The sequence below is a fragment of the Salmo salar genome, chromosome ssa19, assembly GCF_905237065.1.
Source record: "Salmo salar chromosome ssa19, Ssal_v3.1, whole genome shotgun sequence".
NCBI lineage: Eukaryota > Metazoa > Chordata > Actinopteri > Salmoniformes > Salmonidae > Salmo > Salmo salar.
The window spans coordinates 14,423,643-14,442,016 of record NC_059460.1 but is presented as its reverse complement, the minus strand read 5'-3'; the positions used below and the strand labels follow the sequence as shown (position 1 = coordinate 14,442,016).

The 18,374-nt window shown below is 41.3% G+C and overlaps 1 protein-coding gene across 5 annotated transcripts in view; it reads left to right on the top strand.

Annotated features, from left to right (window-relative positions):
• The window catches only part of LOC106578501 (dihydropyrimidine dehydrogenase [NADP(+)]), a 208,077-nt gene that overhangs the window by 21,162 nt on the left and 168,541 nt on the right, over nucleotides 1-18,374 (top strand). For all 5 annotated transcript variants that reach the window (XR_001322469.2, XM_045702118.1, XM_014157375.2 and 2 more), the window contains exon 3: nucleotides 7,335-7,417. Coding sequence is in view for 4 of the 5 variants with exons in the window: in XM_045702118.1 (XP_045558074.1) it covers nucleotides 7,335-7,417 (83 nt within the window). In the remaining variant the exon portion in view is untranslated. The remainder of the gene's footprint in view (nucleotides 1-7,334; nucleotides 7,418-18,374) is intronic.

The window sequence follows — 18,374 nt, the reverse complement described above, 5'->3', positions numbered from 1 at the left end:
TGTCCCGCACATTGAATATAGTTGCGGAGAGTCCCTGTAATCCTAGATTCAGATCATTCAGGTGAGAAAAAACATCACCCAGATAAGCGGTCGTGTGAGAAACTTGTCATCATGCAAGCAGTCAGACAAACAAAAATGATGGTCAGTAAAGAAAACTTTAAGCCCGTCTCTCAATTTAAAAAAACGTGTCAATACTTTGCCCCTTGTTAACCAGCGCACTTTTGTATGTTGTAAAAGCGTTACATGGTCGCTGTCCATATCATTGCATAGTGCAGAAAATACACGAGAGTTCAGGGGCCTTGCTTTAACAAAGTTAACCATTTTCACTGTAGTGTCCAAAACGTCTTTCAAGCTGTCTGGCATTCCCTTGGCAGCAAGAGCCTCTCAGTGGATGCTGCAGTGTACCCAAGTGGCGTCGGGAGCAACTGCTTGCACACACATTACCACTCCACCATGTCTTCCTGTCATGGCTTTTGTGCCATCAGTACAGATACCAGCACATCTTGACCACCAAAGTCACAACGCTGTCCAGTACTTTAAAAATATCCTCTCCTGTTGTCCTGGTTTCCAGTGGTTTGCAGAAGAGGACGTCTTCGTTAATTGACCCCCCATAAACGTAACGGACATATACCAGGAGCTGTGCCAGGCCCGCCATGTCTGTTGACTCATCCAGCTGTAATGCATAGAATTCACTGGCTTGTATGCAAGCAGTAATTGTTTCAAAACATCTCCTGTCAGGTCACTGATGCGTCGTGAAACAGTGTTGTTTGATGGAGAAATTGTCTGTATAGTTTTTTGGGCCTTTTCCCCCAGCATTGTCCCAGCCATATCCGCTGCAGCAGGAAGAATTAAGTCCTCCACAATAGTATGGGGCTTGCCTGTCATAGCCACTTGGTCGCTCACCATATAAGACGCTTCTAGCCCCTTCTTATTAATGCTATCTGTTGCTTATATACATGTCTGAATTCTCGCTCAAAAAGCTCCTGTGGCTTATTTTTCAAATTGCATGTTTTGTTTCTAAATGTCTGCGCAAGAGTGAAGGTTTCATCGAGTTGTGAGATAGTACTTTTGCACATATAACACACAGTGGCTGAGGAAAGGCACTACTGCCAATATAAGTGAACCCCAAATCAATGTAGTTCTCATCATATTTGCGCCTCTTCGATGGTCCAATGTCTCCCTGTCTGTTCGGTGCTTTCCCGGGTAATGAGGCAGTAGCTCTTCGGCTGCCCCAGATTCACAACTGTCTGTGTCCATGCTTGCTGGGCTAACAACAAATGTAGAATTACTGATGTTAGCATTGGATGTGCTTGTGGAAGTAGAACAACTTGTGTCGTCGACAGGTGCATGTGTAGTACTGCTGGTAGTAGCAGTACTACCAGTTGAGCTGTTATGTGTCTCAATGGACACAGGCCTTACTTTTTTTTAACCATTTATCAATTTTCGAGCAAACGGAATGAGCAGCAGCTACATTTGGCTACATACGGACTGTTAGTGGAATTCCCGTGGGAAAGTAACGGTTAATGTGATTGGATGTTAATTATTTGACTAGGCTACCTGTATTTGACATCGTGTTGTTATTTCGCTGAACTCTAGATGGTTTAATTTTATTTTTGGCAGTGAAACGAGGCTACTCAGGCGAGGAAAAAAAACCTCACCCAAATGTATAGCCCCGTTGGAAAATATAAATGGACTGTTTGAAAATGTGAAGAAAAAAAATATATGTAGATATTATTTTAATTTTTTAAATGTGAATAACATTTTCATTTGGCCTACCCCCGACGGCATTGCGCGTACCTCCCCTGTATGACTGTTATATAGCCTCGCTACTGTTATTTTTCACTGTCTTTTTACTGTTGTTTTTATTTCTTTACTTACCTATTGTTCACCTAATACCTTTTTTGCACTATTGGTTAGAGTGTGTAAGTAAGCATTTCACTGTAAGGTATACACCTGTTGTATTCGGTGACAAATAAACTTTGATTTGATGCACTTCTTTTGACCAGAGCCCGATGGGCCCTGGTCAAAAGTAATGCACTATACAGGGAATAGGGTGTAATTTGAGATGCACCCATTATTTAGAGGTGGATCTATGAAGAGCCTTCATCCATATAACGTCCTAATGTATGGCTAGGATATTGAGGGATGCAGTTTATGCCAGTAAAGGGGATCTTTGAAGGGGTTCCCTACCTATTTGCGGTGTAATAGCCCCCTTACTAATCCACGGAGCGATACTGCAGGGCAGTCTTCCATGATATCTGGGCATTAAGCACTCAGAAACTCAGACCGATCCAGACTCACTACTATTTTTCTGCTTTGTGATACCAGTGAGTTAGAGCACATTTACTCTCTCTCTGCCCATCCTCCTATCCTCTTAATGCTCCTCTGTGTTCTCTCTCTGATCTGAAGACTGTGCTTTGGTGCCTCTCTCTCTTTCTTCCTCTACCTTTACCTCTCTCTCTCTCTCTCTCTCTCTCTCTCTGGCTTTATCTTTAGCTGACTTTCTCTCTCTCCCCCTCTCTCTCTTTCTCACTCTCCAATTCTTTCTTCACCTCTCAGTTTTTTTTTTTTTTCTCTTTCTATCTTTTTGTATTGCCTCTCTTTCTTTCTCTTCTGTCGCTGTCTCCTCCCTCCTCTCTCTCCATCTTGGTCTGTCTGTCTGTCTCTCTGCTTTGGTGTCTTAGAAGGCCTCTCTGTCTCTACTCCACACCCCTCTCTCTCTCTCTCTCTCTCTGTCCTCTCTCCTCTCTCTCTCTTCTCTCTCTCTCTCTCTCTCTCTCTCTCTCTCTCTCTCTCTCTCTTTCTCTTTCTCTTTCTCTTTCTCTCTCTCTCTCTCTCTCTCTCTCTCTCTCTCTCTCTCTCTGCTTTGGTGTCAGAAAAGGCTTCTGGGAGGTTTATTAGGCATCTGAAGGTAATTGCTTTAATGAGACACGATGAAAGCGAAGAGGGCAAAAAATCTACCATAAGTGAATCCTGTCTGGAATTCGTTAAATGTCTTAAATTGCCTTTCATAATCATCACTCAGTACCCCGGTCACAGTCAAGGTCCAATAAAAACAAGGAAAGAAAAAAAAACCAGCATATTTTTAAACGGTTATTTTCATTCCGATCGCAATCAAAGTCTTAAGGAAAGAAATGTAATCTTGCCTTCGTTTTTATATATATATATATATATATATATATATATATTGGTTTTGTTGTGATATGCATAAATTAAAGGGTGATGGTTTCTCTCAGACATTTTTCCAAAATGGAATAACATTTTAGAATTAAATTAAGGTTTCTCTTAGTCTGAAAGTTAAGTAGTATTTATGTACACCAACAACAACAAAAAACAACACTTAAAGATACTGAGGATGTTCTGCAATACAGACAACACATGAGGCTGTCGAACGCATTTATATTGCATTGGAAACTGTCTCCTCCGTAACAGAACTGAAACTTAATTTGTATCAAACTGTTGAGTCCATATAATATCCAACAACATTGATCATGTACATAAGAATGGCTGAAATTGGAAACGCATCTTTGTTTGAGAATTTGAAGCATTCAAGTTTTTGTTCAGTAACAATGATATCCAATGTCTCACCTCTTCAGCGCTAAAGCATCATAATCATAATCTGTGGTCTTTTTGGCCAGGTGTAATCTTTAACAGCAGGTCTTCTCTGCCAGGAGATGTATTGTATTCTAATCTTTACATGTGAAATAATTGTCTTCTCACACAATATTATGGATGAGACCACATTAGTGCTTTTGCCAGGTTTATTTGTCACTATTGAAGGGATTTAAATTGAGTAAAACGAGGAGCAAATGCTCCACTCCATCACATTGTGATAAAAGTAAATGGGTCATGCCTCTAATAGTTCTGCAGTGTGAAGACAGATTGTTCATTAAATGCATTGCATGTCGGAGAAAAAAAGGAGATTCATTTATTTTAAGAAATATATGAAGATATCAAATCAAAAGAAATGGACTCCAAAACTGTTTATCATGCTGCCTCACCTATTGTTCAGCTAATTACTATTTACAACTGTGTGGCTATCTTGTCGTTTTCGTTCAAATAATGTGACGTTTTATTTTGAGAGAACAGAAGAGTATACTTCATCATTGGAGCGGAAGGATTCCATATGTGGCCCCAAGATTTTTGTTGATGGCCTAATGTTGATTTTGGTGTTAGTGAGAGATTAGCTGAGATGAGAGCTGAACATGACATTTTTCGACTTTTTGCGAGTGGAAATTCATCACTCATTTATCTTTTACAGATAAATCTATAAGACAGTCTCTGGTAAATGTGGACACATATTTACTGGAGCATATTTTCCATCATCACTTTACTGATTTAATCCCTGATCTCTTCATCCTCTCAGTCCCTGGTAAGACATGCACCAGCAAGGGGTGATCGACAGGGGGCACTGGGATGGAATATTGACACAGTGGACTGAGTTAAAGTGTGTGTGTGTGTGTATGTGTGTCTTGGCTGGGTTAAAGCAGGTCATTGTGTTGTGAGCAGAGTGGAGCCAGTGAGTCAGATACTGTGTAAACGACTGGTTCGTTATCTCTGACTACCTCTGGATAATTACACGACACTGATCAACCTAGACATTGATTCTCTCTGCCTGATCAAATGTCAGCAGGCTGCAGCACCACATTAGGGTGGAGCACACTTGTGTATGTGTGAGAGAGACAGAGAGAGAGAACACAAAGAGGTGTGTGTGTGTGTGTTTGTGTTAGTCGGGGAGCTGTAGAGTGATATGTATGGGGGTGGTTGTGATCGATGGGCTTTATCAGTTGAAACACACAGACCCCCCTGGTAATCCCAGCAGTGGCCCTCTCTCCCTCCCCACTTCCATCGTAGGATTAACCAGCAGATACATGGAGTATTACAACACAAGCACTACCCTGCCTAAGCCGCTCCTACCGAGGGGTGGGGGAGATTAAATGAATTATGTTAAGATTTGATGTTAATAGAAGCTCCTCGTAATTCTCTTCTCTCTTCCCTCCAAGGACCTTTTCATTCTTCTGAATGTATAATAGAACACTAAGCTTATGGCGTAAATACATTGGCCGTGACATAATTGGAATATAATATTCTCCCCTCCTAACATTTTGGAATGTGTTTTATTAGGTATATAATGGTAGGTACTGTAGGTGTGTCTGACATTGCATTTGAATATTTGTTGTTTAGATAGCTCTGCCTGTCTGTTTTAGTGCAACTTTGAGGGGGCTGGTAGGTAGGTAGGTAGGTATGTATGTTATGGGGTTTAAAATCTTATGGTAGACATAAAGAGAGGTGGGCTATATCTCTCCTAATGGCCTGAGATTAATCACCGTTATCTGATATGAAAATTCATAAATCTCACAAGACAAGCTAATAGCTGTGTTCCGCTCCGTATGGGAATCCCCCGAGGTCTCATAGCTAACTGGCACGTGCTGCTGCTAGAGTGGAATGAATATTTGACAAAGTTGTGGTGTGAAGTGTGCCATACAATATGTCAGATTCAATGCCCTTTATGTATTCCACTATTGTGCTCTTATGTTGGTAGCTTGACGGTTAACATGAGGAAAATCAATCATTATTTCCAAAAAGGAACGATAGCTTAACTACCCTTAATATACTAAACTTTTGTTAGTTCTTCACTCAGCTCTACAATTTTTTTACAGTTTCGATATTAGTACCCTCATAATGGTATGACGTTCTGATATGTTTGTGACACATTCACAACACTTTAGAATGAATATGGCTTATTAATGCAATATTCCATCCCTTGCCCAGAGGACAGATAAAAAAATATATAGTTTACACAAATTGTTTTTGAAACATTTCCTTGGCATTCACACACGCTCAAACAATGCAAATAATGACACATTTCCATATCATTTAATTTTTATTGTTTGAACAACGAAATGAAAGAAAACATTTGTTAATCCCATTGAATTATTGAAATACTTCAGTGTAGACATTACGAGAATTCAATTGGGAAAATCACTGACTTGCACTTTGGTTTTCAATCATGTAAATTAGGTGTCAATAAGAATTGAAGAGCTTTCCTAATTATTAGGTGTAAAATGCAGGCCTTCCATATTTCGTTTTGTGCGAAGAACATTACCACCACAGGGCTCACGTTATAACCAATTCCAGTAGAAACACTTTAGTGAGATAATCATTATTTTTATGGATAAAATCCCTTCCCTTCCTCCCGGTATATGTGTGTTAGTTTCACACATTTTGTGGAAGCTCTAAGATAATATCGATCTTGTAATGCAGCAATAGTTTTAATAACCAACCTAGCTACAAGTCAATGGGTATTTGAATTGGATATCCTCAGGCTTTGCCTTGCAAGTAGTTTGCTGAACAAACGTAATTGCCGTAAACGGCCATGCCATCATCCACCATTGTACATAATTGATATACAAAATAAACATCACTCCATTTATGTAGTAAAGGCTGTCGCTCATAGAGGAGTGATGGTACTGTGTACAGTCATGGTGCAAATCAGGTATACATAGACACTACACAGTATGATGATGTTATGTCATCTAGAGGACAATTTAGCACTGCAAGGTCTGCGGCTACCTGACTTTCTTTGCTTTGTTGTGGTACTGAATGGCAGTAGGCAGGGTTGGAGAGTTGATTGTGATGTTAAGAATGTGTTATTAAAGACAAACATCCGGGCCTGTATGATCCAGCTCTTGAGTATGAGTAAGGGATTAGACCCTGTGGCCTGTGGTCACTGAGTGGGGTCTGAACACACACACACACACACACACACACACACACACACACACACACACACACACACACACTTCTTGAGAAGGGAGGGAGATTAGGCTGAGCTGAGTGGTTATCTGGCCGGTGGCGGCAGGAGGGCAGAGGTTCCTTCCTCGCTAATTGTCAGCATGTCAATAACGTCCAGGCTTCTCTCTCTCTCCTTGGCTCAGTCTGTCCCCTACCCCAGGCTCATCTCCGCTCCGGAGGGGTCCCGGGGATTTGATAGGGCCGATGCCATGACAACGGCTCACCCCAACCCCAAGAGAGGAGGGTGATGACGTGCGGTGGTTTAAATGATGTGCTGGACCAATAACATTGCAATGTCAGTATTTGATGATTCATTCACAACAAAGTCAGGGTTTTGGAGATAAAGTGCAATTTGCATAAAGAATACATTTTATTCTCTTTTCCTAAAAGCTTGGTGTGCTGCGATGGTATTGAAGTGGATTAAGACAGAATCCAGGGTATTAGCCCTACGATCAATGAAACGCATCAGACACCAAACAGACAAACAAACAAACACTCATCCTTCGCTCCCTCTCTCTCTCTCTTTCACACACATGTAGAGCTGCGTGACGCTGGAGAACAATTTTGATGACATCAAACACACAACTCTGAGCGAGCGCGGAGCACTTCGGGAAGCAATGAGGTAAGGCTTCAGCCGCCGGGTCACCATGGCAACAGTCACAGATGTGGCAACGATGCAGGGGGAGGAGGGGATTAAAAGTCATTCTTCATTATTGGACGAATGAGTTTATTGCCACCATTCAGCTTTGTACTCTCTGAGGTATTAATTTGTCAGTGGGAGAAACCTCTTCCCTCAGATGCTAAACTAGTGGCCGGTGGTTATTACACACACACACACACACACTGGTCACACGATACCCAATTCATATATACAGGGCCTTCAGAAAGTATTGATACACCTTTACTTATTCCACATGTTGTTGTTTTACAGTCTGAATTGAACTTTTTTTTAATTCACCCATCTACACACAATAATACCCCATAATGACAAAGTGAAAATATGCTTTTAGACATTTTTTGCTAATTTATTGAAAATTAACTATAGAAATATCTCTTACATAAGTATTCACACCACTGAGTCAATACTTTGAAGAAGCATCTTTGGCAGTGATTACAGCTGTGAGTCTTTCTGGGTATGTCTCTAAGAGCTTTCCACACATGGATTGTGCAACATTTATCCATTATTCTTTTCAAATTTCTTCAATCTCTGTCTAATTGGTTGTTGATCATTGGTATACAACATTTTCAGGTCTTGCCATAGATTTTCAAGTAGATTTAAGTCAAAACTGTAACTCTGGAACATTCACAGTCTTCTTGGTAAGTAACTCCAGTGTAGATTTAGCCTTGTGTTTAGGTTATTGTCCTGCTGAAAGGTGAATTATTCTCCCGTGTCTTGGTGGAAAGCAGACTGAACCAGGTTTTCGTCTAGGATTTTGCCTGGCCTTAGCTCCATTCGATTTATTTTTTATCCTGAAAAACTCCCCACTCCACAACGATTACAATCATACCAATAACATGATGCAGCCACCACTATGCTTGAAAATATGGAAAGTGGAACTCAGTAATACGTTTTATTGGATTTGACAAAAATTGCTTTGCCACGTTTTATTTAGTGCCTTGTTGCAAACTGGATGTATGTTTTGGAATATTTTTATTCTGTACAGGCCTCCTTCTTTTCACTTTGTCAATTAGGTTTGTTTTGTGGAGTAACTACAATGTTGTTGATCCATCCTCAGTTTTCTCCTATCATAGCCATTAAACTCTGTAACTGTTTTAAAGTCACCATTGACTGGTGAAATCCCTGAGCGGTTTCCTTCCTCTCCGGCAACTGAGTTAGGAAGAACGCCTGTGTCTTTGAAGTGACTGGGTGTAATGATACAACATCCAAAGTGTAATTAATAACTTCACTATGCTCAAGGATTTTCAATGTTTGCTTTGTTTTTTGTTTTTTATCTACTAATAGGTGCCCTTCTTTGCGAGGTATTGCGAGGCACTGGTCTATCTGGTTGAATCTGTGTTTGAAACTCACTGCTCGACTTAGGGACCTTACAGATAATTGTATGTGTGGGGTACAGAGATGAGGTAGTCATTCAAAAATAATGTTAAACACTATTATTGCACACACAGTGAGTTCATGCAACTTATTATGTGACTTGTCAATTACATTTTTACTCCTGAACTTATTTAGGCTTGCCATAACCTGAACTTATTTAGGCTTGCCATAACAAAGGGGTTGAATACTTATTGACTCAAGACATTTCAGCTTTACATTTTTAATTAATTTGTTTTAAAAAAAATTGAAAAACATAATTCTACTTTGACATTATGGGGTATTGTGTGTAGGCCAGTGACAGAAAAATCTAACTTTAATACATTTTAAATAAAGCGTGTAACACAACAAAATGTGAAAAAAGTCAAGGGGTGTGAATACACTGTATGTATGTATTCTAAAGGCTTATCCTATATAACTACTGCTGTACACACCTTTTCTATTCATATAATGTCCATACTCTTTATACACACCATCACAATCATATATATATATATATATATTCTGGACTTTGACATTGCTCATTCAGATTTTTCTTAATTTCTTAATTTTTATTTTGGGGATTTGTGTGTTTTGTTGTATTACTGCACTGTTGGAGCTAGAAACATAAGCAAAACATTTGCTAGATATGTGTACGCGAACAATAAAATGTGATTTGATACACACACACACAACGAACACACACAACGAACACACTGTCAATGTTTAATTTGTCCCACCAAAGCGCATATCCTGCGATGATATTCAAAGACTTAAAGATGTCTAGCATAAACTCAGCAAAAAAAGAAACATTCCTTTTTCAGGACCCTGTCTTTCAAAGATCATTTGTAAAAATCCAAATCATTTCTCAGATCTTCATTGTAAAGTGTTTAAACACTGTTTCCCATGCTTGTTCAATGAACCAAAAACAATTAATGAACATGCACCTGTGGAACTGTCATTAAGACACTAACAGCTTACAGATGGTAGGCAATTAAGGTCACAGTTATGAAAACTTAGGACACTAAAGAGGCCTTTCTACTGATTCTGGAAAAACACCAAAAGAAAGATGCCCAGGATCCCTGCTCATCTGCGTGAATGTGCCTTAGGCATTCTGCAAGGAGGCATGAGGACTACAGAAGTGGCCAGGGCAATAAATGGCAATGTCCATACTGTGAGACGCCTAAGACAGCGCTACAGGGAGACAGGACGGACAGCTGATCATTATCGCAGTGGCAGGATCGGTACATCCGAACATCACACTTGCGGGACAGGTACAGGAGGGCAACAACAACTGCCAAAGTTACACCAGGAACACACAATCCCTCCATCAGTGCTCAGACTGTCCGCAATAGGCTGAGAGAAGCTGGACGGAGGGCTTGTAGGCCTGTTGTAAGGCAGGTCCTCACCAGACATCACTGGCAACAACGTCACCTATGGGCACAAACCCACCGTCGCTGGACCAGACAGGACTGGCAAAAAGTGCTGTTCACTGATGAGTTGCGGTTTTATCTCACCAGTGGTCATGGTCGGATTCGCGTTTATCGTCAAAGTAATGAGCGTTACACCGAGGCCTGTACTCTGGAGCGGGATCGATTTTGGAGGTGGAGGGTCCTTCATGGTCTGGGGCGGTGTGTCACAGCATAATCGGACTGAGCTTGTTGTCATTGCAGGCAATCTCAACGCTGTGCGTTACAGGGAAGACATCCTCCTCCCTCATGTGGTACCCTTCCTGCAGGCTCATCCTGACATGACCCTCCAGCATGACATGCCACCAGCCATACTGCTCGTTCTGTGAGTGATTTCCTGCAAGACAGGAATGTCAGTGTTCTGCCATGGCCAGCGAAAAGCCCAGATCTCAATCCCATTGAGCACCTCTGGGACCTGTTGGATCGTAGGGTGAGGGCTAGGCCCATTCCCCCCAGAAATGTCCAGGAACTTGCAGGTGCCTTGGTGGAAGAGTGGGGTAACATCTCACAGCAAGAACTGGCAAATTTGGTGCAGTCCATGAGGAGGAGATGCACTACAGTACTTAAATGCAGCTGGTGGCCACACCAGATACTGACTGTTACTTTTGATTTTGACCCCCCCTTTGTTCAGGGACACATTATTCAATTTCTGTTTGTCACATTTCTGTGGAACATGTTCAGTTTATGTCTCAGTTGTTGAATCTTATGTTCATACAAATATTTACACATGTCAAGTTTGCTGAAAATAAATGCAGTTGACAGTGAGAGGACGTTTCTTTTTTGCTGAGTTTAGATTGGCTGTTGTTGTTGCTCAGGATTGTTTGATGTGAGCTTGAATACAGCAATTTGTTCCATCAATACAGTGAGGTGAAAAAAGTATTTGATCCCCTGCTTATTTTGTACGTTTGCCCACTGAAAAATAAATGATCAGTCTATAAATGTAATGGTAGGTTTATTTGAACAGTGAGAGACAACAAAAAAATCCAGAAAAACACATTGCATTTTAATGAGGTAAATAAGTGTTTGACCCCCTCTCAATCAGTAAGATTTCTGGCTCCCAGGTGTCTTTTATACAGGTAACGAGCTGAGATTAGGAGCACACACTTAAAGGGAGTGCTCCTAATCTCAGCTTGTTACCTGTATAAAAGACACCTGTCCACAGAAGCAATCAATCAATCAGATTCCAAACTCTCCACCATGGCCAAGACCAAAGAACTTTCCAAGGATGTCAGGGGCAAGATTGTAGACCCACACAAGGCTGGAATGGGCTACAAGACCATCGCCAAGCAGCTTGGTGAGAAGGTGACAACAGTTGGTGCGATTATTCGCAAATGGAAGAAACACAAAAGAACTGTCAATCTCTCTCAGCCTGGGGCTCCATGCAAGATCTCACCTCGTGGAGTTGCAATGATCATGAGAACGGTGAGGAATCAGCCCAGAACTACACGGGAGGATCTTGTCAATGATCTCAAGGCAACTGGGACCATAGTCACCAAGAAAACAATTGGTAACACACTACGCAGTGAAGGACTGAAATCCTGCAGCACCCGCAAGGGCCCCCTGCTCAAGAAAGCACATATACATGCCCGTCTGAAGTTTGCCAATGAACATCTGAATGATTCAGAGGACAACTGGGTGAAAGTGTTGTGGTCAGATGAGACCAAAATGGAGCTCTTTGGCATCAACTCAACTCGATGTGTTTGGAGGAGGAGGAATGCTGCCAAGAACACCATCCCCACTGTCAAACATGGAGGTGGAAACATTATGCTTTGGGGATGTTTTTCTGCTAAGGGGACAGGACAACTTCACCGCATCAAAGGGACGATGGATGGGGCCATGTACCGTCAAATCTTGGGTGAGAACCTCCTTCCCTCAGCCAGGGCATTGAAAATGGGTCGTGGATGGGTATTCCAGCATGACAATGACCCAAAACACACGTCCAAGGCAACAAAGGAGAGGGAGCTGAAGGTCGAATTGCCAAACGTCAGCCTCGAAACCTTAATGACTTGGAGAAGATCTGCAAAGAGGAGTGGGACAAAATCCCTCCTGAGATGTGTGCAAACCTGGTGGCCAACTACAAGAAACATCTGACCTCTGTGATTGCCAACAAGGGTTTTGCCACCAAGTACTAAGTCATGTTTTGCAGAAGGGTCAAATACTTATTTCCCTCATTAAAATGCAAATCAATTTATAACATTTTTGACATGCGTTTTTCTGGATTTTTTTGTTGTTATTCTGTCTCTCACTGTTCAAATTAACCTACCATTAAAATTATAGACTGATCATTTCTTTGTCAGTGGGCAAACGTATAAAATCAGCAGGGGATCAAATACTTTTTTCCCTCACTGTATATGTTTTATTTAAAATGCACATGGAAGTGGGGGCATGCAATAATTACATTGTTCCAAGGATGATTGAATGAAGATTTAATTTTGTCTGCTTTAGATCACTTCAGATATGCATTGCTGTTTAGCTGCATTCATGTTAGACAATTTAACACGTTTAAACATATTTGAAATTGTAGAAAACTGGTTTTACTGATGGAAGACACTTAATATGATTATTGTAACAGTGTCTGTTTTCCATGATCTAGTTAACCCATACAGTCTGAGGGTTATGAATGCCGTTTTTATTTCTTGTGTGATCTATGCATTTTGATTTAATGTATGTTTCATTCCACACTGTAAAACCAAGTGTTTAGGATCTGAACACATAACTCAACACTTTTCTATAACACCTTTTAAATGCGTTAAGGTATTTAGAATTTCAATGGAAACGTGTCACAATGTTTAGATCGTAAACACCAGAATATGTTTATTCACTGTAACAATTTTTAAACACGGAGATGTTTATTCAGCACAAGGTGTTTAGGTTTTAAACACTAAACACTGGGGGTGTCGTTTTAACCCTGTAGGGTGTAAAGCTGTATTTGCATATTTCCCAGCATGCCTTTTGAGTGAATGTTATAGATTGTTAGTGATAGAAGGCCTTATGAAATGTATAATATGTGGTCATAAAGGGTTTACTTTTAATTGAAACGCATTCACGTAGGCAATCACTTGTTGACGGTTTCAGGAATAGAAGTTATTGAATGCAACAACCATGTCTTAGTTATAGTCTGGTTATCCTCAACATTGTGGTCTGAAAATCCTTGCTCATGGGCCACAGACCTGCAAGTCACAATAACCTGGTTTGTGAAGTGATTAGTAACTACTATTAGAATCCAGCCAGAGGGAAGATATCCAACAATTTGAATATTTTATCACCCACAACCTGCACTCAGAATGACTAAAAAGAAACACTTAACAAGAATACCTAAACCATCTAAACTGGTACAACCATTTCAGTACCGGGTGCAATAAGTCCAACCCCTTACAGATTGGATTAGTTTACAAAAATGTAAGTTATTTATCTTTGTTTAGTATAAGATCAATTAATCAATATGCATGAGGAAACATAGATATAAAAAAAACTATTCTAAAACTCAACAAAAAGCATGCTGGGAAATATGATAATGAGGCCTCTCCCACGTCCGTTTCACTCTGAGAGAGTTAACTGAAATTAACTCAAGACAGTCAACTAACAACAACACCACGCAATTGAAATTATTTCTTCAATTAAATGTCCTGTTCAATTGTGCTAAAATCCCATTTTATTGGTTGCATACACATTCTGTATTTAGCAGATGTTATTGCGGGTGTAGCGAAATGCTTGTCTTCTTAGCTCCAACAGTGCAGTAATATTTAACAATACACAACAATACACACAAATCTAAAAGTAACAGAATGGAATAGAGAAATGTAGAAAGATTAGTCTGGAGTATAAATATGTATATGTTTTTTTCCCCCTCATCAATCTACACACTATACACCATAATTTATTAAATATAAAAAACTGATATTACATTTACATAAGTATTCAGACCCTTTACTCAGTACTTTGTTGAAGCACCTTTGGCAGCAATTACAGCCTTGAGTCTTCTTGGGTATGATGCAAAACGCTTGGCACACCTGTATTTGGAGAGTTTCTCCCATTCTTCTCTGCAGATCAAGCTCTGTCAGATTGGATAAGGAGTGTTGCTGCACAGCTATTTTCAGATCTCTCCAGAGATGTTCGATCAGGTTTAAGTCCGGGCTCTGGCTGGGATACTCAAGGACATTCAGACTTGTCCCGAAGCCACTCCTGTGTTGTCTTGGCTGTGTGCTTAGGGTTGTTGTCCTGTTGGTAGGTGAACCTTCACTCCAGTCTGAGGTCCTGAGTGTTCTGGAGAAGGTTTTCATCAAGGATCTCTGTACTTTGCGCCGTTCATCTTTGCCTCGATCCTGAGTAGTCTCCCAGTCCCTGTCGCTGAAAAACATCCCCAAAGCATGATTCTTCCACCACCATGCTTCACCGTAGGAATGGTGCCAGGTTTCCTCCAGATGTGACGCTTGGCATTCAGGCCAAAGAGTTCAATCTTGGTTTCATCAGACTAGAGAATCTTGTTTTTCATGGTCTGAGCGTCTTTAGGTGCCTTTTGGCAAACACCAAGTGGGCTGTCATGTGCCTTTTTACTGAAGAGTGGCTTCAGTCTGGCCACTTTACCATAAAGGTCTGATTGGTGGAGTGCTGCAGAGAGGGTTGTCCTTCTGAAAGGTTCTCCCGTCTCCACAGAGGAACTCTGGACCTCTGTCATGGTGACCATCGGGTTCTTGGTCACCTCCTCTGACGAAGGCTCTTCTTCTCCACGATTGCACATTTTGGCCAGGCGGCCAGCCTAGGAAGAGTCTTTGTGGTTCCAAACATCTCCCATTTAAGAATAATGTGCTCTTGGGGACCTTTTAATACTGCAGAAATGTTTTGGTACCCTTCCCCAGATATGTGCCTTGACACAATCCTATCTCGGAGCTCTATGGACAATTCCTTTGACCTCATTAGGGTTGCACATTTTGGGGAATATTCAGAGGTGGAAACTTTCCGTGGCAATTAACAGGAATATATGGGAATTAACTGAAATATATGCAAATTAAAATGAATATAATTTAAATGTAGATGTTTTTTGCATTGGATATATTTACCATATCATATTACCTTATCATGAGTAGACATAATTGCAAATGATTAAATCCTTCCAATATAAATAAAAAAAACAATTTAATTATGAATTGAATTTTAATTAAATTAGTTGACTCTTCACATGGGATGATTTCACTGAACAACAAAAGAAAGGGAATAATGAATGATCCCCAATGATCCATCGCATCTCCCAAAAGCGTTTTCATCATCTGTAAAATGATAGTCTAGAAACTAAAGCTTTGGTCGTCTTCCTCATGCTTCCATGTCTTCTCCCTGGACCACCTCTTGACCATCAGACTCTGAGGCCTCATCTTCACTGTCACTTTCCAACCTTGTTGAGGATGGCTCGTTGGCAGTCTCAAATTTGCCCGGATCGCCACCAATTTTTCAACCCTTATATTGGTCAGCCTGTTGTGTGCTTTGGTGTGTGTGTGTTCCCAAACAAGGATCACCTGTACTGACCTCATCTTCTGGATGATAGCGGAGTGAACAGGCCGTAGCTGGGGTGGCTGAGGTCCTTGATGATCTTCTTGGCCTTCCTGTGACACCGGGTGCTGTAGATGTTGTGGAGGGCAGGCAGTGTGCCCCCAGTGATGCATTGGGCAGACTGCACCACCCTCTGGAGATCCCTGCAGTTGTGGACGGTGCAGTTGCCGTACCAGGCGGGGATATAGCCCAACAGGATGCTCTCAATGGTAAAAAGTTTGTGAGGGTCTTGGGGGCCAAGCAAAATTTCTTCAGCCTCCTGAGGTTGAAGAGGCGCTGTTGCGCCTTCTTCACCACGCTGTCTGTGTGGGTGGAGCATTTCAGATTTTCAGTCATGTGTACGCCGAGGAACTTGAAGCTTTCCAGCTTCTCCACTGCGGCCCTGTTGATGGGGGATGGGGGCGTGCTCCCTCTACTGTCTCCTGAAATCCACGATAAGCTCCCTCATTTTTTTGAAATTGAGGGAGAGGTTATTTTCCTGGCACTACTCCTCCAGGGCCCTTACCTCCTCCCTGTAGGCAGTCTCGTCGTTGTTGGTAATCAGGCCTACCACTGTTGTGTCGTCTGTAAACTTAATGATTGAGTTGGAGGCGTGCGTGGCCACGCTGTCATGGGTGAATAGGGAGTACAGACGGGGGCTGAGCACGCACCCTTGTGGGACCCCAGTGTTGAGGATCTGCGTAGTGGAGGTTTGTTGCCTACCTTCACCACCTGGGGACGGCCCATCAGGAAGTCTAGGACCCAGTTGCACAGGGTGAGGTTTAGACCCCCAAGCTTAATAATGAGCTTGGAGGGTTTAAAGCTGAGCTGTAGTCACTGAACAGAATTCTTACATAGGTATTCTTCTTGTCCAGATGGGATAGGGCAGTGTGCAGTGCAATGGTGATTGCATCATCCGTGGATCTATTGGGGCAGTATACAAATTGCAATGGGTTTAGTGTGGTGGGTGAGGTGGAGGTGATATGATCCTTAACTAGCCTCTCAAAGCACTTCATGATGACAGAAGTGAGTGCTACAGGGCGATAGGCATTTAGTTTAGTTACCTTCGCATTTTTGGGTGCAGGAAAAATGTTGGACATTTTGAAGCAAGTGGGGACAGGAGTAGGTATGGTGACAGACATTCCTAACACTGATCTGAATAAAAGGCATGTGAAAGTCACATCAATTTCTGATGACTAAATGCACTCCAAAGAGGACGATGGGAAAGTTAACACTAGTGTTTAAATTCGGAACACTTCGGAGATATAGGTGTTCTCCTGGTTGGAAACTGACTGGAAAAAAAGCTTACTTATGTTTAGTTTTGCATTATAAATGGCAGTGTTTAAGATGCGAACACTTTTTATGTTTTAAACACAGACATTTAGGTTATAAACGTGTCACATGTTTCATGGTTTTACAGTGTACTGTTCAGCATGCATTAGACTATAAGCTTTCACGCTATGATCAGATGGCATCAGAGTAGAAAGCAGTGTGTAGGGAGGAGACCATCTCAGTTAATCCCCTTAGCTTCATTAAAACCAGATAGAATAGGATTAGAGAGCTGCATGTAAATGAACATAATTCCTGGAGAAATTGAAACAGCTCCGAGATAAATGTATCATCAGGGAGACACAAACATAATCAAAATAGAAATGAATTAAATTCCCTTTATGAAGAATCGCCTGTTTATTAGCCAGAATTACAACTGAACGACAATGTACCAATTGGTTGTACCAATAGTTCGGATTATCATGTCTGTCTATGTTCTCTCTCTCTGTACATCCTTTTTCTTTATTTCTTTCTTACTTTCTTTCACCCTCTCTTCCTCTCTCCATTTATCTTTCTCTCAAACACACACAAAGCTGAGAAGTCATTTCAGCCAGGCAAAGCTGCCCTCCTATTTTGCATTCAGCTGATTGTGATTCCTCCTCAAAGGACCCCCTACTGAGCGTAGCAGCACAATTTGATGAAATATTCAGGTTTCCTAAAAGCTAATAATGTAGGACATCAAAGATCAATGCGGGAGCCTTCATCTGCTACTGATCAGAGGGATGTAAGGCTGTCTGTGCGGTGGTGTCCTGGTCCTTAGGACTGTGTGTGGTGTCTCTGTGCGCGCGTGTGAGGTAGACCGACTTCTGACATGTGCCTTCATTAGGCCTAGCTGAGAGAGGAGAGAAGGCCCCTTGCTCCCCTAACAAACAGGAATGCTATGAATACAACTACACAGGGACATGGCTTGCATATTAAATAAATAGGCCAACTTCTATTGTCACATGAAGTGTATACCAGAATCTCAGCTTGTAGCAATATATACAGGATAGTAATGCAGTAACTGCATAATAAGGTTGTACAAGCACAATAAGAACATGTAGCTGCATAATAAGGTTGTACAAGCACAATAAGAACATGTAGCTGCATAATAAGGTTGTACAAGCACAATAAGAACATGTAGCTGCATAGTAAGGTTGTACAAGCACAATAAGAACATGTAGCTGCCTAGTAAGGTTGTACAAGCACAATAAGAACATGTAGCTGCATAATAAGGTTGTACAAACACAATA